General features: G+C 40.1%; 8 protein-coding genes across 8 annotated transcripts; 5 read left to right on the top strand and 3 right to left on the bottom strand.

The window, feature by feature from the left end:
- Positions 1–1,764: 1,764 nt before the first annotated feature.
- On the top strand, positions 1,765–3,321 carry DBP3 (RNA-dependent ATPase; the record flags this gene model as incomplete). Its single annotated transcript, XM_043193847.1, has 1 exon — positions 1,765–3,321. One exon carries the CDS (start codon positions 1,765–1,767, stop codon positions 3,319–3,321), a length of 1,557 nt encoding a protein of 518 aa, XP_043046988.1.
- Positions 3,322–3,909: 588 nt separating this feature from the next.
- Positions 3,910–5,589, top strand: ERO1 (ER oxidoreductin; the record flags this gene model as incomplete). The annotated part of the gene is made up of 2 exons (XM_043193848.1): positions 3,910–3,918; positions 4,006–5,589. 2 exons carry the CDS (start codon positions 3,910–3,912, stop codon positions 5,587–5,589), a joined length of 1,593 nt encoding a protein of 530 aa, XP_043046989.1.
- A 51-nt stretch (positions 5,590–5,640) lies between these two features.
- On the bottom strand, positions 5,641–6,897 carry KQ657_003113 (uncharacterized protein; the record flags this gene model as incomplete). Its single annotated transcript, XM_043193849.1, has 1 exon — positions 5,641–6,897. The coding sequence occupies one exon, from the start codon at positions 6,895–6,897 to the stop codon at positions 5,641–5,643; it is 1,257 nt and encodes a 418-aa protein (XP_043046990.1).
- A 982-nt stretch (positions 6,898–7,879) lies between these two features.
- KQ657_003114 (uncharacterized protein) lies at positions 7,880–9,757 on the top strand (the record flags this gene model as incomplete). Its single annotated transcript, XM_043193850.1, has 1 exon — positions 7,880–9,757. One exon carries the CDS (start codon positions 7,880–7,882, stop codon positions 9,755–9,757), a length of 1,878 nt encoding a protein of 625 aa, XP_043046991.1.
- A 78-nt stretch (positions 9,758–9,835) lies between these two features.
- On the bottom strand, positions 9,836–11,419 carry BFR2 (rRNA-processing protein; the record flags this gene model as incomplete). Its single annotated transcript, XM_043193851.1, has 1 exon — positions 9,836–11,419. One exon carries the CDS (start codon positions 11,417–11,419, stop codon positions 9,836–9,838), a length of 1,584 nt encoding a protein of 527 aa, XP_043046992.1.
- Positions 11,420–12,233: 814 nt separating this feature from the next.
- Positions 12,234–13,123, top strand: EIF4E (translation initiation factor eIF4E; the record flags this gene model as incomplete). The annotated part of the gene is made up of 2 exons (XM_043193852.1): positions 12,234–12,238; positions 12,493–13,123. 2 exons carry the CDS (start codon positions 12,234–12,236, stop codon positions 13,121–13,123), a joined length of 636 nt encoding a protein of 211 aa, XP_043046993.1.
- A 56-nt stretch (positions 13,124–13,179) lies between these two features.
- Positions 13,180–13,911, bottom strand: KQ657_003117 (uncharacterized protein; the record flags this gene model as incomplete). Its single annotated transcript, XM_043193853.1, has 1 exon — positions 13,180–13,911. One exon carries the CDS (start codon positions 13,909–13,911, stop codon positions 13,180–13,182), a length of 732 nt encoding a protein of 243 aa, XP_043046994.1.
- A 1,030-nt stretch (positions 13,912–14,941) lies between these two features.
- On the top strand, positions 14,942–18,580 carry RTC1 (uncharacterized protein; the record flags this gene model as incomplete). The annotated part of the gene is made up of 1 exon (XM_043193854.1): positions 14,942–18,580. The coding sequence occupies one exon, from the start codon at positions 14,942–14,944 to the stop codon at positions 18,578–18,580; it is 3,639 nt and encodes a 1,212-aa protein (XP_043046995.1).

Raw genomic sequence — 18,580 nt, forward strand, 5'->3', positions numbered from 1 at the left:
TTACTTTTAGAGATGTATCTATTCTAGCTACAACAAATTCTCATTGATTCTGCTTTGGTACCTATTACTGCTATTTTTGATAAAAGAAGCTGATAGGTATAAAAAAATTCACTCTGCATCATTGCTTTTGCAACTGACATACAAAGATGCAGGAGACAAAGTGCAACCCATTGAACTAGTCCTTAAATATAATGCATACGAATCCTTCTTTGAATTCCTGGATAGAATACTTCGCAAAAATCAAAGCGGCAAAAAATGACAATATCTCAAGAATAGCTGATAACCATGGATGTGATTTTATATGGAGAACGATATTAGACCAAAAGTCGAATCCAGTTAATACAAAGAAAATAACTAGACCTACACCCAGCAGGTATCTTTTACCAAAATGTAACGCCTCCTCTGATGGACTCAATAATAACCAAATACAATAGAAAATACAGAACGCAGAGAAACCTAATAAGCAATTAGTGATTATCAATGATACCCTTTCTGATACTTGGATACTACCCTCGGGCAATTTTTTGCTTTTATCCATGAAATAAACTATTACAATAATGAGTAAATTTATAAGGATAATAACCTTAAGACTTGTCAGCATGTTAAGAACAAATTTATTAACCATGTCAGGAGCAGACTTGATATCTTTCAATGATAAAGTTTTAATGCTATCTATAATCGTTAACGCGAGTGTTGGAAATACCCAAGTACTGCCATTCTGAGTTAGTATGTACCATAGAGCACCCAAACATAATACAGTCAATGCTGTCGATCTAAATTCCATTGCACGGTATCTGGTAGCAGTTTGACTTTCTGAGAAAGCTTCCTTATTACTATTTGTCAACTTCTTTTCCATCATTTTGGACGATGATAGTCTCTTCCCGATTACGTTCTCGAGTGGGAATTCATAAATGAAGAAATGATACATATTGACCTTTTATAACGTTTAAAAATGTTGATCAACAGATCAAAAAGTTGTGAGTGTAATATCTGACAGATCAAAAAATAGTTAAAGTAACATCTAACAGATCAAAAACACATACGCAGGTACATAATGCACCGAAGCTTTTATGTGGTTGCTTGTAAAAGTTATCGCGGTATATGCAGAATATTTACACAAATAGCGACGAATGCATGAAATATATCTTCTGTTTAGTTCATTGTCCTATAAGCTATGCATTAGTTTAATCGGTAATACTGGAATAAACACATCCTATTAATGGTGCTACATTGTGATACATTGTGGTCTTAGCTGATCCTATATTGTGAATTCAGAGGTAGAGTGTCTTTACTCACAACTCGAAGTTTGTCAATGGCCATTCATACGGTACTTAATGTCCCACAAAGCTTTATATCAACATTACGACTTATGGTTGACTCTACAAGCTTGTTCTTAACCAATGCTATTAAATTATAAAGTTTCACACCATAAGACATAAATTGATTTCAGCTCGAGTATGTTCATTTGACAGATGAAATAAATGAATGAGCTGTGTGCTTATAAGCTCTGTATTTATGTAATTGAATCAAACAGCGACGCTGGAACATAGGTTGAGCAATGTTTCCATATTGTTCTAATGACTACTACTGCTAGCTGTAACTAGTAATCAAACCGTACGCGATTGTTCTAACGCTTTGATTGTAGATTACATAAGCAATTATATATGGTAGCACCGCGAAGAGTTTTCGTGGTGTTATATTTGACTTGAAGTGAGATGAGATGAGATGCGATGAGGCCCTACGGTTAACTACAGTAATAACACCATGGCTAAGGAAGATAAGAAAAGAAAGGCCGAGGCTCTCGGAGATGTCAACACCAAAGTGAAGAAGGAAAAGAAGGACAAGAAAGAAAAGAAGGAAAAGAAAGAAAAGAAGGAAAAGAAGGAAAAGAAGGACAAGAAGGAAAAGAAGGAAAAGAAGGACAAGAAAGATAAAAAAGAATCTAAAGAAAACAACGAAAAGAATGTTGAGCCAGAATCAGATGGTACTTATACTCAATCACCTGCATTGACTAAAGTTGCTCAATCAGAAGTTGATGAATTTTTATCTACTAATGAAGTTACAGTTGAAGATCCAACTAATTCCAAATTAAGACCATTACTTTCTTTCGAACATGTTAAGTTGCACCCTACTATCCAAGGTGTTGTAACCAAGTTCCCCAAACCAACCCCTATCCAAGCAGTGGCTTGGCCATACTTGTTATCTGGTCAAGATGTCATTGGTGTTGCTGAGACCGGTTCAGGTAAGACGTTTGCCTTTGGTGTTCCAGCCATTCACAAGTTATTAAATGAAGATACCAAAAAGAAGAATGTCAGAGTATTGTGTATTTCCCCTACAAGAGAATTAGCTGTTCAAATTTATGATAATTTAGTCACCTTAACCAAAGATATAAAATGTGTTTGTGTTTACGGTGGTGTTTCCAAAGATGACCAAGTCAGAGAATTACAAGGAGCTCAAGTGGTGATTGCTACTCCTGGTAGACTCTTGGATTTATTGGAAGGTGGACAAGTTGATTTGAGTCATGTTGACTACTTAGTTTTGGATGAAGCAGACAGAATGTTGGAGAAGGGATTTGAAGAAGATATCAAGAGAATTATCGGTCATACTTCCCCCAAAAACAGACAAACTCTTATGTTCACAGCCACATGGCCCAAGGAAGTGCGTGAATTAGCCAGCACATTTATGAAAAGTCCAGTGAAGGTAAGTATTGGAGATCGGGACGAATTAAGTGCCAACAAGCGTATTACTCAAGTGGTTGAAGTGATTGACCCTAGAGAGAAGGAACGTAAGTTATTAGGCTTATTGCGTAAGTACGTTAACGGACCCGATAAGATTTTAATTTTTGCCTTATACAAAAAGGAAGCTGGTAGAGTGGAGATGTTATTGAAACGGAACCAATATCATGTGGCCGCCATTCATGGAGATCTTTCTCAACAGCAACGTACACTGGCTTTAAATAGTTTCAAATCAGGAGAATCCACGATTATGTTGGCCACAGATGTTGCAGCCAGAGGATTGGATATCCCCAACGTTAAGGTGGTGATTAACTTAACATTCCCATTAACTGCTGAAGATTACGTTCACCGTATTGGTAGAACTGGTCGTGCGGGCCAAACTGGGATTGCCCATACGTTGTTCACTGACCATGAGAAACATTTGAGTGGTGCATTATGTAACATTCTTCGTGGAGCCAATCAACCAGTACCTGAAGAGTTATTGAAGTTTGGTGGACACACGAAGAAGAAGGCACATCTGGCATATGGTGCATTCTTTAAGGATGTAGATATGACAAAGACCGCTAAGAAGATAAAGTTTGATTAGAGCATATAATTAATAAGAATAGTAATATTAGTGACAGTCAGCTGTCGTGCACGACACAAAACAGTATATATCCGAACATTTCTACTGTATTCTATAGGAGTGTATAAATATGTACTGCAATGGCGAATGCACTTAGAGGGCACCATTTTCTGGACACCGTGGCCATAACACCATTGGTGGCAATAATAACAGTGTATAAATATTAGTAGGTAGATTAGATAGCAATAAGGTTATTATATACATATATATATATTTAGTATACATATCAAGTGTACTATCACAATCGGTAAAGACACGTCGATTTATAACCATTGATTATTCTATATTCTAATTACTAATATATATAATAGAGCCTATCATACTACTATAACGTGCCTGGTACTACTACTGTTGTACTACTGTGTTTATACTACCGTCTTTTAGTCTTTACTGTGTCTTGGGGTCTTCTAGTGCCACCGCACGTCGTGTCCTAAAGCATACCATTTTCTGTCTAGCCTGATCAGATCGAGTGCGAAATATAACGCCATCTCTCATACACCACCAGTTAGCTACAAACAGTGATACTACCAACAGCTACCAATTATGATGATGTCTTTGGTGATGCTAATGTTGAGTATCATGACGTCGCTCATAGGACTCGCCGGAGCGTTCACTCCGTTTAATACTTTTGACTATTGTTCCCAGATCATCACCCCTGAATGTAACACGACGTTTGCTTACATTGACACAGCCAACAGTTATGTGCGGGAGAACATCGCCTCTTTGGTGAAAACTCCTTATTTCAGACACTTCAAACTTGACTTGGACAAACAGTGTAAGTTCTGGAACGCCCAACACTTCTGTGCCACCGAGAACTGTGCCGTTGAAGTCTTGCCAATCTCGGAATACGACTGGGAACACGTTTCGAATGAAGATGTTCGTCCCAATAAGCTTGCGCAGATTAGCGTGGAAGATGGCACCAATCTGACTTGTGATGAAGAGTACACTTTTATCGATGACGGCCATGAATGTGTTTATGTTGATTTAGTCGAGAACCCAGAGAGATTCACCGGTTATGGTGGTACTCAATCTTTTGATGTTTGGAAAGCTATCTACCAGGAAAACTGTTTCCCTGAGACAACCGTCAATACTGCGTTTGCAAATGGCGACGTAATGAACTTGACAAGCTCAACAGATGGCATTTGTACTGAGAAGCAAATGTTTTATCGTTTGGTTAGTGGGATGCATGCTTCCATTGCCGTTCATTTATCCAATGATTACTTGAACCCAGAAACTGGGGAATACTATGCTAATTTGAAGGCATTTATGGAAAGAGTTGGTGCTTACAATGATAGATTATCGAATATCTACTTCAATTATGCCTTGGTATCTTCTGCCATTGCCAAATTGAACACTATTAGTCCTGTGATTGATTCTATTAAAAGAGACGAAGGAAAAATCCCCTTTGATCAATTGGTTGACTATGAAGGGCCTTTGGATGCCTTAACTACTATGTTTTCGCAAAGTAAGTTGATTGATACCTCATCTCTTTTTGATCCTGAGGTCGTAGGTCCAACTTTGAAAGACGAATTTAGAGCAAGATTCAGAAACGTCTCTGCTATCATGGACTGTGTTGGATGTGATAGATGCAGAATGTGGGGGAAAGTTCAAACTATTGGATATGGTACTGCTCTTAAGATTCTCTTTGAAACTGATGAAGAAAAAGATGATATCACTTTCAAAAGAACGGAATTGGTGGCATTATTCAACACTTTTGATAGACTTTCCAAGTCTATCGAATCTATTAATAATTTCAAAAAGTTGTATTTACAACATCTTGATGACGTAGCTACTGGGAAGGCAACTTTAGGTGATTATGAAAATTCCACAAACACTTTTGGCTTCCCATTTGTTGGTGAGGCCATTGCAAAGGGAAGAAGTGGGTCATTACCGTCATCATCATCAAGAAAAAACTCCCCTCCTACTAGTAAAGAAGAAGGATCAACTGAAACAAGCCCCATTAACGGTGAAATTGCAACTCGTCTGCAATGGCTGTTAGCTACAGAAGAAGTATTCCAGGCTATAAAGTTTGTGTTAAACTCTTATGTGACATTACCTGGATCCGTTTACACTTTTATAATGGCATATGTTTCCCAAATCTGGGATAAATTTGTGGGTAGACCTGATATTCTGTTCTATGGCCAAACAGTACACACAATCGATGGCCAGACAGTACAGGGTCCCATTTACGTTAATTCGGATGGAGCTCCTGTGTACCAGGTTTTGTAAAATTAGAACTTGTTAATAGAGTAATAAAAATATAATATTAGTAAGCCTTTATCACCAGTACTTAACAGGGACCCAAATGTCTATCACTATATTCTTATCATCAACAACAAAGTAATAAGGATGACAGGCCAAAGTTATACAAGCATGTTGAGGAAGAATTCGGACTTTAGATCCGATCGGGAGGAACGGCTGATGCATCTGCTGCTTGTGTCCGAACGGATATAAAATTCCGTGTTCCTGACTTAATTTTCCAACGTACCAGTCATGGTTGCTCAATAGATGACCATAACCTTCATAGGGACCACTCTCTCTGGAAAGTGCCAATACTCCAGCATTGATCAATTGATCGTATCTGCCGTCGTCAGTGTAATTAGAGACAATTTCTGCAAGCACTGTTGCTGCTACCACGGTAGTCGCACAACAGTTAGTGGCTACTTGTTGCAAGTCACAACAGCAATAGTTCCCAGCATGAAGTTCCAATTCTCCGTAGAGTTTCTGATTGATATCGGATTCTATTTGCAGTTTGGAATATGCCAACATACTAGAAGCATGTGCTGTCGGAGTTGCGCCTACTGAAAGTTGTAAGGGCCGGTTGGAGGCTGTATTGTAATTAAATTGTTCCACTGCAAAGGCAGCAGCTTCGTTAACACTGGCAATCTCTTGTAGCAACAACTTGTGGGCTTCGTGAGGATTAGCAACCAGATACGACTGACCAGCATGGGTATAGAAACCGTACAACAGAAGCATATTAGTTGGGTCTATAATTTTGGAGATAACAGAGCGAAGACTCAAAGTATTATTGAAGAGACCTGCACGATGATATCCAAAGTCTATCTTGACGTAGATCTCCCAAGGTAAATGACCTCCCAATGCAAGCAAAGTATCCAATTGGGTGATATGGTCTACTAAGATCACCAACTTATTACTGGATCCACATTTGACGGAATATTCCATCAATTCCTCTATGGAAGAAGTAACCAATGGCATGGAGAGTAACAAGGTGTTAATGGTGCCATTTTGGAGAAGAGGCAAGATCCCCCACGCTTCTGCCATAGTAGACACAATTGCACGATCGGTGAAACCATCACCAAGTTGAAGCAATGTGCCCTCCACAGTCTTGTGAGTTTTAATATGTGGACGGAAATGGCACTGTAATCTTTTGGCGTTGGTGATCATCTTATCACAATTGTCTTTGAACCTTCCATAGTCAATGATTGCACTTGGCGTAGGAAGGGTGTCTACGTGGGAACCGCCGTACCTCTGTAAAAGGGCGTTCTTATCCGGGAAAGATATGAAGCTGTGACGCATAATTGTGGTATGAATGACAGGGTTGATTAGGACTTGGTAGTTACTCGCTCAAGGCTAATAGTGAGCGTATCTGTTGATCACGTGACACGTCCAAGTTCAACATGCTGGTGTATCCGATAGAACTAGAGGGCTCGAGGTTAAGCCACAAGGATACGTTGAACATTTCCGTATACATAGGAAAGATTTCACATAGAATGTACATAGCAAGGAAAAGAAGGGGAGATCTAAGTTAAGAGCTGACCGCTATGAGCTGACCGCTACGAGCTGACCGCTACAGTTAGATCTTCAGTTGCTATTTCGAATGTGATTGCCAAGTAATGGTTTCTTTTTCAGTAGTCATCACATTAGCTAATCAGCTTGTCATAACCACTTGGATTATAAACTAGTGCTGCGACCAGTGGACGTTTTTCATTCACCGCAACCACAGCATCGGGGTTTCCATGTGCAGGGCCGACAGAATCTACACCCAAATGCAGCAATTCCCGAGCAAGGTTGGTGTGTCTCATCAAACGCACACACTTTATCAAGTAGATGGCAGCTGCCACACCGTGGCGTAACTAGACGATATGTAGTCTCCTGAAGGTGGACACTAAGGGGCGTGAAGTGAGGCTACGGTTTGGTACTAAAATTGTGGTGAAAAAAGGAAAACGTATGGGGCAGCCGTAGATCACACAAAGCCTTCCGAACAACATCGGGGCTCTTGTGTCGGGGTTAGAGAACAAACTTTGCAATCAACGATTATCAGGTGGTACATAAGGAATTAGTTTCACATTGTAGTGACATCTCAGCCGCAATCGTCTCAAAGTGCGTAGCAGATGATAGTGTCGGAGTTTTCTTATAGTATTTATATATAGAGAAAGCCAGTATTATTTGTTCAACATTATTATTATTATATTATTCTACTGATATATTATTACATTAATACTGCTATAAGTTACTATAAGTACTATTATTACTACTACAGTTACTACTGCCTATAAATATGTCTGTTCTGGTTTTCCGTTGGAACGACATCAATGTCACAGTCCCCGATAGAGCCACTGGGAACCCTATTAATCTCTTGACAGATGCATCTGGGGAATTGAAAGCCGGAGAAATGATTGCTCTTATGGGTCCATCAGGTTCAGGTAAGACTACTTTATTAAACGTCTTAGCCCATCGTGGCATCCCACCGAAAGCATCAAGCTCTGGAAGTATGACCACTAATCTTGGGAAAGTTACCTCCAGAAACATCAGCAAGTTCTCTGCTTATGTTGAACAGGAAGACTCTTTGATCGGGTCCTTGACGGTGATTGAAACTGTAGATTTCGCAGCCAAGTTCACAGACTCTGAATCGACTGCTTCGGAAAGGAAAGAAAGAGTCGCTGAAATCATTGCATCCTTGGGGTTGAAAGGTCAATCTGGCACTAAAGTCGGCACTCCACTCCAGAAGGGGATTAGTGGAGGCCAAAAGAGACGTCTTTCAGTCGCAGCACAAGTGATTACCCAACCTTCAGTGTTGTTTCTTGATGAGCCAACCTCAGGACTTGATTCCACGGCTTCTCACAAGGTCATTCAGTCTATAAAACATCTTGCAGCCGAGAACAACATGATGGTCATTGTTTCTATCCATCAGCCATCTACAGCCACGTTTGACTTGTTTGATAAGGTGTTGTTCCTCTCCAAGGGTATCACCGTCTACAACGGGAAGGTGTCTGAGGTATGCGACTACTTCAACACCGTCACACCGTACCCTATTCCTACTCACTACAACCCTGCGGAGTTCATTTTGGAGTTGATTAACACCGATTTCAAATCCGATGGCGATGACGACGACGACAACAACAATGATAATAACCAGGCGGCCCTTGATAAGGTTCAAGTGGTGCACCAATTGAAGAGTCTCTGGGATGACAAGAGACCACGGTACTCAATGTCCGAGGATGACACTGAAAAGTCAGCTGATCCCTTTGACCAACAACCACAGGACTCCAACGCTGACCAACAACAACACCATTCTGGAATCATCTACAACTTGAGACAAACTTACTATTTGACCCACCGTCTCTTGATCAAGTCTCGTCGAGACTTTTTGGCCTACTACGCCAGAGTAGCCATGTATTTGGGCTTGGCTATCATGATGGGAACCGTCTGGCTTCGATTAGGAACGCAACAGAAGAACATTCAACCTTTTATGAATGCCATCTTCTTCTCCGGTGCCTTTATGTCGTTCATGTCTGTTGCTTATATTCCAGCTTACTTGGAAGACTATCAACTGTACAAGAAGGAACATTTGAACGGACTTTATGGTCCGTTTGCCTTTGTTGTATCTAACTTCATAGTGGGGATCCCCTTCTTGTTTGGTATCTCGTTACTCTTCTCCATCGTCACTTATTTCATGTGCAACTTCAGACACTCTGGGTCTGGCTTTGGTATGTATTTGACTTGGTTGTTCATTGATCTTGTGGCTGCCGAATCCATGACCGTCATGGTATCAACTGCTTTCCCCATGTTTGTGATAGCCTTGGCATTGACAGCCTTTATGAATGGTCTTTGGATGTCTGTTGGAGGGTTCCTTGTTTCCACCAATGTGTTGAATGCCTTTTGGCGTTATACTTTTTATTGGATCAACTACCAACGGTTTGTGTTCCAAGGTATGATGTTCAATGAATTTAAACCTGACAGAGTGTTTGATTGTGGTAAAGGATGCCAATGTATGTATGCATCTCCATTACAAGATCAATGTAAGATCTCTGGCGATGCTGTGTTGAAAGCTGTTGGTTATGGTAAGGAGGATGTTGGGTTATGGATGGGTCTTACTATTGCCTTAATCTTTGCTTACAGATTAGCTACTTATATCATTCTTAAGATTAGAAAGTAATGATAATGTTAATAGAGATGTATAATTATTCCATTAATGCTATAGAAGTAATATTTATCCGAATTATATTAATTTTATTTATCCGAATAATCTAATGGCTTCTTCACCAGTAGTGATCAATTCTTCTTCCCCATCCATTTCCTCTTCATCTTCTTCTTCCATATTAACCTTCTGGCCCAATAAAGATGCAAAGAACTCATCTATTTGTTCATCGTTCCATTTCCATCCTCCCTTTGAAGTCTCAAAGTTAGCAATGGGTTCTTGGACTTGATACCGTAACTTTCTTCCCTTGGAAGCCTTGGTATCCACGTTCTTCTTGAACTTGGTGGCCCTGGCACTTCTCATAGTGATGTTCAAACCACTGGTTGGATTCTGAGCTTGAATCTTCCGGTCAACCAAATCATTAAGTAATAGTCTATAAAAGTCTTCATCATCAAAAATAGTATCAACTTGTTCCATGCTATTTTTATCTTTACCTTGATCTTTTGGAATATCAATATTTTCTTCGTCATCTTCATCATCTTCATTGTCTGCTTCATCTTTATGCGGTTTTTCATCATTTGCTTGTTCCACATAATATTTGTGGCCCAAGGGAATGATTTGTCTTCTATTGGTTTTTGTTCTCTTGACGAGTCTATCCATATCCATCAAGTTGTTCTGAACTTGTTGCTCTGCTGATTGGTTGATTACTTTGAACTTGCCACTGTTGATAGCACTGGATCCACTGGTGTTCTGGATCTTAGCTGACCATTTAACAAGAACCGACTGTCTGTACTTGTTCAATATGGAGTCATATGATTCGCTAGTAGCCAAATATTTGGATAACGTTCTCTTCTTTGGATGTTTGACTTTGGTGGTGGAAATAGATTCAGTCTCGATCATTTGTTGACGCAATACAAATATTCTATCCAAAAGATCATAACAAGCATCCTTAGCCTTGGCTATGTATTTCTCTGTTTTCTTAGTAGATAACCCTTCATGGTCCAATACTAGACTATTGGCAGGCAAAAGGTTACTATTGGTGATAGCCGGTTGCACCTTCATCCGAGACTCAATCAATGAATCAAATAGTTTATTCTGTTGTAGAATGGCATATCCTTTTAATGCATTGTTGCTTCCGTCTTGGGATAAACGACTAACGATATGTTTCTTTTCATTAGACATCATTTGTTTCAACTTATTCCGTTTGTGAGCTAAGTCGTCGTCATCGTCGCCATCGTCATCGTCGTCGCCATCGTCATCGTCGTCGTCGTCGTCATCGTCGTCGTCATCGTCGTCATCGTCTTCTTCGTCGTCAGAATTAGCTCTTAACGAAGCTCCAGAATCATCATCGGATTCTGCTTGTTCCTGTTCATCCTCAAATGCTTCAGATGCATCCTCCTCTTCATCAGAGACTTCCTGCTGCTCCCCATACAACTCATCTCTAGATATAGCACTTCCCTTATACTTGCCACCTAAACGAACTGCTTCACTCTTTCTTAATGCCGACTCCCCTACAGTAACATAGTGGTCTCTCTTTGCAGTTTCGTTCTCTGATTCTGACTCACTTCCAGACCCGTCACGGTCAAACGCATCGACCTTCAACTCTTCGTCCTCAATGTCAAAGTCCTTCTGGGGACGCGTGAGCTTCTCAAGCTGCTGTTGGAGCGTCTCTCTAGCCATGTCGTTGCTTACAATGATGGTACCCTTGTGGCTGCAACTCTGTCAACGGCTCATCGCCTTTAGATGAGTTTTTCCAAGGGCCTGATTGAGAACCGCACGACTCCAGGACTGCTCTCGCGACTCCGGATATAAACACTGCCCACGGTACTACCAACAACATACTTGTATACACATAACAAGATACTATAATATAATACGGTACAGTGCTTATATTCATCTATACCAATAACTAATACTCAAGGATATCACCACATACTACTTGAGAATAAAAGACTGCAAGCCCATCCGTCCATCCATTCGTTACCTCCTCACACAGTTCCTCGCTCATGTTGGTTCCCAGACTCTTCCTCGGTATCCTATCCCTTGTTTGCTTGGTCACAGGCTTGGCCAACCAGATTGAAGGTGATACCACCTTGACTACATCGTCCACGTTGGCTTGGACAACCATTACCACGAACGGGATCATCACCACGTCGTCCTACTTTTTCAAGCAGTCGTTCATGTCAACATACACCGCAGCCACAGCAACCGTGTCGTCCGCAGACATTGGTATGGGATCACTTTCAGGCAGCGTGGGTGTTGTACGGAGCTACTCACAGACCACTATTGCTCAGAATGATGGTGCAGTAGCTGGATTGAATAGTTATGGAGGTTTAGGGGGGCTTATGCTTGCTGTTATTGGGGCATTGGCTTAAGGATTATATATACGGTTTTTTTTTATAGTGAGTATGTTTATAGTGAGTATGTTTATAGTGAATATATCAACAACATCAATGCAGTAGTTGTTATGGTCTAGGATTAGTATGATGTTATTATGATGTAATATATATTGGTGACAGTGTATAGCTTCATACCCTCATTGAGTGCTCATATATACTTAAGCAGACTGAAATTAACGCGCGGACCCTCGACTACCAAAAAAATTTTCCTACAAAATGAAACTGCCTAGACGCTTACTGTCTAGTCCATAATCCACACCAGATCCAATATCTAAGCGGTATGTCATAGATAGGGCGTCATTAGACGACGTGTCAGATACCTACTAATGATTAATACTAACGATTTTATAGAAGTATAATGTCTGAAGAATTAACTACTAAGACCGACGAATTATCATTGGACTCACAACCCACCACTGTGCTCTCCGATAAGGAAGAATTCACCGCAAAGCACCCCTTGAACAGCAAGTGGACATTATGGTACACCAAGCCTCAAACCAGTTCTAGTGAAAGCTGGCACGATTTGTTAAAGCCTGTGATAACTTTTTCATCTGTCGAAGAGTTTTGGGGTATTTACAATTCGATTCCATCTGCCAACCAATTGCCTATGAAATCTGATTACCATTTGTTCAAGGAGGGTATCAAGCCCGAATGGGAAGATGAACAAAACTCAAAGGGTGGTAAATGGCAACATGCTTTCGCTAAGAAGTCTGAGCAAGCCAGTCAAATCAATGAATTATGGTTAAGAGGATTATTATCCGTTATTGGTGAAACCATTGAAGATGACGAAGACGAAGTTAACGGGATTGTTTTGAATATCAGGTCTAAGGCTACCAGAATTGGTATCTGGACCAAGGATTGTAACGAAGAGAAGTTGAGACCTGTTGGAGAGAGATTCAAGAAGGTTTTAAGGTTATCCGACGATCATAAGGTGGAATTTTCTTCTCATGATGACGAAGCCAAGGATAAGAAGATTGTGTTGTAAAGGTATGATGAGAGCATGTAAAATTATATAAAAGAATACACATTTTGATAATAATACTAGTAACCTACTGGATTAACATTCTGTTTTATAAACTCATGAATGATCTCCCAGTAACCCCTTTGACAAACCGTATCGTTGTGGTCCGAATCAGGGAATGTATGCATCTCTTTGTAGGTAGAGTTTAAAGTTTGGTTAATGTGGTCCATATGTTCTGGAGGCACGATTTCATCCTTTCTGGCACTCAAGAGTAATACGGGAATGGAATCAGGGATTAGGCTCAACAACTGTTCCAGCTCCCATCTCTGGTGAACAAACATTGTAAAAAACCTGAGTAGTGGGAAGATATGAGGTACACATTTTCTTATTGAAAGGAAGGTGTTCTCTAATATTAACCCCAGGACTGCCTTTGACATGGTAGCAGAAATATAAATAGCCACGGCTCCCCCTAATGAACGACCATAAAGAATGACACTTGATTTCATATATTGAGTGTCTTCTTCCGTCAAGTGTTTGACCACTCTCTGAGCATCTAATTTGAGACCCTTTTCACTGGGTGATCCACTGGATTTGCCATACCCTCTGTAGGAATAGATGAAGACGTTATAGCCAAACTTATTGTAGAAAAGTGACACTATAGGCAAAGCATGTCCTATGTTCCCAGCATTGGGAGAAAGAATAAGTACCGTTTTGTTACTGTAGTTTGGAGATAAGGGGTCATGTTTCAACAGGAAGCATTGTAGCCGTTCCTTATCATCAGTTTCCAAATATACCAACTCATAATTAGGCATATCATATTCATCTGGAGTAGCGCAATGGCCTCTGCCGTCATTGAGACCGCTAGGGTATATCAATTTGCATTGGAAGGTGTAGAGACCTAGAAGGAGTAGCGCTCCAAAGGATACACCCACTTGAGTTGCGATCTTGACGTATTTGAATAGTTTAAGAAGGAGAAGCGATGCCATGATATGGGAGGCGTAGAGGAAGTAGTAAGAATAGATGTGGTAGTAGTAGCGACTGTAGCCTTATCGTGTTTATACGTTTGAATACTTGAATCCTCGGATACCGTTATATCACACTCAAATCGTCACTATATACACTAAAGACGAAACGCTCCCGTGAGTCAACTACGGAGTCTAATAGGAACAGTACGTAATGGAACAGAATAGGGGTGATACTACAGTAGTACACTATCACAGTATTAGATCACAGCAGTGTATAGTGGCATACTACAGTAGTAGTAGAGTAAAGCTATACCATGGTGCAATAGCAGCATGTAGTCACTGGCATACCACAGTGGGACAATCGATTGCAGAAGTTAATTTTCCGCGAAGCCTGTATATAACTTCCCCATACAAAACAAAGAGTAAGTACCGATTGATATGCTATATTGGTACTATGACATGAGTTAAGGCATTGAATTGGTATATCAAACGGACTGGTTAATAGTGGTATAACGATTGAGAAATAATCATAGTGTTGTTTTATGTCCGAAATTATTATGGAACGTAACTAGTGTGCAATTATATTGTTACTGCTACTGTTACTGTTACTACTACTGCTCCTGTTACTACTGTTACTGTTACTGCTACTGTTACTGCTGCTGCTACTACTACTGCTGCTACTACTGTTACTGTTACTGCTACTGTTACTGCTGCTGCTACTACTACTGCTGCTACTACTACTACTGCTGCTACTACTACTACTGCTGCTACTACTACTACTACTACTGCTTCTACTACTACTGCTGCTACTACTACTGCTGCTACTACTACTACTGCTGCTACTGCTACTACTACCACTGCTTCTACTCGTCCCATCATGTCTGGCTCTACCGGTCATCATCTGAGCTTCACCAAGTTTGCAAAGAACTTCTATGGTAACTTGAGTCAACTGAATGGACTGGAGAGTGGATCTCTGTTATCATCTCCTGGTAATTCATTCCCTTCATCATTAAAGTCATCCAATAACAACATCAACAATAATATACCATCACGATCTTCCGAATTGACCTACCATTGTGAACGAGAAGTGACTGCACTCTCTCAATTGTCTCATCCCATAAATTGGGGTGGTGAAACTCCAAAACATCATGTGGTCATAGGTGGGAAGAACTACTTGAAACTATTGGCTCTAGATACTCTACAAACAAGAGTAGTGAAAGAATATAACCTTCTTGATGCAGGCAAGTCGTCTTCGGTCTATGCCAATCACCGTAATGCAAAGCTTAATATGGTCAACACTATAAAGACTAAAGATGATACAATTGCATGTGGACTTTCAAATGGTGATGTTTCCATTTATAGACTTTCAAATAGAGGATCTGCTACTTTATATCATAAATTAGTGGATCATAGAAGAACAATCAATTCTCTTGATTTTGTTGATGATCTGGCCAACTTGTTAATATCTGGATCTCAAGATGGTACTATCAAGTTTTGGGATTTAAGAGCAGCTTCTCCCAAACCAATGATTTCCGTTTCATTCAGTAACCATTCAGATCCCATCAGATCGTGTCAATATTCTCCACATTCCTCAAGAAGAAACAAACTCACCATCTTATCAGTTCATGATTCCGGGTCTCTTTGTAAGTATGATTTGAGAAGCAATTCCAATTATCAACACTTGATTAATAATCCTGAAAGGAAATGGAATTTCCATACGGGTCCAGCATTATCATTGCATATACATCCTGAAAAGGAGTACGTTATTACTGGTGGAAGAGACAAGAGAATGTGTGTTTGTAGCTATGGAGATTCAATCTCTGGTGGTACTAAAGCTGGTCCTGGTCCTGATTTTATCATCAACACTTATGGTCCTGTTATGAAGGTTAGATGGTCTAATTACCCTGTCAAATATGGTGGCAATGGTAGTGGAAATGACAACGTAGAATCTACTTATTCGAATGATGATAAGCTCTCGTATGATGAACGAGAGTTTCTTTCCAGTGCATCTATCACACCTTCAGATCCTTTGTTCCATTATGATTTTGCCTGTAACTATTTGAATGACGATCCAACCATTTCAGTGTTCAATCTAAGACGGAAGTTCATTGCCAGAGATACAATTTATACCAAGAATCTAAAGGCATTCCAAAACTTTATTTGGGCCAACAACACAGACTTTTCAAGAAAATTATGGTCGATATCCAAGTCCAATGACTTTGTCTCTTATGATTTAGACTCATATTCCGATCATATTGTTCATCCCATTGAAGATTTAAATGATGTGACCCTTGGGTGGTCCAATGGGTTCTGTGACTTTTCATTCGTTGATCAAGAACGTCATGAGTTTCAAATAAATGTAGAAACTCTGTCTTCTATCAATACTGAAGCTGCCGAAAGTGTTCTGGATGTTGCAAGTGAATTAGCCATGAATCTGTTGAATTTAGTGGAAGAAGTAGATGAACCTTTACATAACACAGTTTCAATTCCTATTACTCCCGGTATGGCCTCCGTGACTGCTAATCCTATGGATTTCATTTCTTCCAATTATTCGGTCTCACCTAAAGATAGGGCTTATTTGAGACCTCAAAGCTATAATAATATGTTTATTCCTCGTCCAGGGTCTCCAGCATTAAAGCATTCCAATTCAGAGGGGGTCCATAATCGACCAGTTTTAAAGAGAAACCCTTCCCAAATGACTCAAGCATCTGGCCATTCAGCATCAAGTTTAACAGGACAAAAGAGATACTTGAGTATAAACTATACCAGTCCTTATGTTTGTCCTGTTTCTATTCCATTGCCGTTGAATGATGAGGTTGGCTTTGAGATCATAGCCCGATCTTATCTATTGGAGATCCCAGATAGCTTTTCATTGGCTCGAGTATGTTTATTCAATGCTGAATATGCTGCTAGCGCTAATAAGTTCCGTCATTGTCAGAGTTGGCAGGCTCTAGCCATAGCGGTGGAAGATTATCATGACAACCAAACAAGAAGAAAGGCAACCTATCAACAAGATAATGGTGATGATAACAATAATAATGAAACTAAGAACTTTAGTAGTGAAAGTCTGGATTTACCAGAACTCAAGTCAATCCTGTCAGAACTTGGTAATCTCGTTGGTTCTTTCAATTCAATGTCATCACTGACCACTAATAATAATTATCAAGAGTTGAAAGACCATCATGGTGGTGTTGAAACTGAATCTGAAGAAAGGGTTAAGATCAAAAATAATTCTACCAGTAGTTTGGTGGAGATGTTAGCTAAAAGTCGAGGTAATAGTTTCACCAGTCCCAATATCTCTCGAGTTAACAGTACGATATTCTCCAGGAATGCTCAGTTCAAAGACGCAGCCTTCAATGAAGTGGCTATAGAGGATGATGACGATGAAGAAGGTGGTGATGGTGTTGAAGATGCAGAACAAGCTGCTATTTCTTCTTCTGGGGCAACGGATCAAAAGATAAAGGGCATTTTAACTCAACCACTGGTTGATAATAATTCCGAAGAAGGATCACGTAAGTTGAAATTGAATATTGATACAGTTCCTCCTATGAGACCTTATTCGGTTTATAGTGGTTCCCTACAGCAAAGTCCTCTATTGAATAGGAAATATTCAACCACTACCAGGGCCCAAGCATTTGAAGATTTGGATAATGAGATTCCAAGCTCAAGGTTCCTGTTCAGCTCTGCATCATCAGCATCTCCAGTGTTGTACGGGTCTCTCCAAATGACTCATTTTGGGTCTGCTGGGCCTGGGACCTTGTCAAGACGAGATTCAACCTTTTTGCAAGGCAGTAAAATGGCGTTCCAAAGACGTAGTCTTCAACATGTTAATGGTGATGCTAATGATGTTGAAGAGAAGACAGAACAGGAAAGTTCTAAAGTGGATACCAGATCGGAATTGACCAGAGCCATCGATCATGAGAAGACAAAGGAGTATGAGGTCCATAAACCTTGGAAGTTGAAGGAGATACTAGAACAATTATTGGAGTACTCTGCTCAACAAGGTGACATTATCATGTGTTGTACTTTATGTCTGTTGTTTTATGACACTGGGGTGGTGACTAAAGAAGCAGCCATGGAATGGTATTTAACGTATGTGGATATCTTAAAGAGGAAAAGACTCTTTTCCATTGCTGCTAAGGTGATTAATAGTGTTCCTCGGGCATTATTGCCCGAAATAGTTGAACATACCAAGAATGAAGTGGATCTACGCTTCTACTGTTGTCATTGTCAGAAGTTGTTACTCAATGAGAAAAGTAAGCATAGGGTTACAGCCCTGAAGGTAGGAGGAGGAGAAGGAGAAGTGGGAGGAGAGTTTGGGTTTTGGTACTGTGATAACTGTAACAAGATGCAACTGAATTGTATCTATTGCAATGAACCTTGTAAAGGATTGAACGTTGTTGTTAGTTTGAAATGTGGTCATAGGGGTCATTTCTGGTGCCTACGTGAATGGTTTGTTGAAGATGAGAATGTTGATTGTCCTGGTGGATGTGGCTATACAGTTGTGACAACATAA

Source organism: Scheffersomyces spartinae (genome assembly GCF_019049425.1).
Source record: "Scheffersomyces spartinae strain ARV_011 chromosome Unknown scaffold_29, whole genome shotgun sequence".
Taxonomy (NCBI): domain Eukaryota; kingdom Fungi; phylum Ascomycota; class Pichiomycetes; order Serinales; family Debaryomycetaceae; genus Lizanozyma; species Lizanozyma spartinae.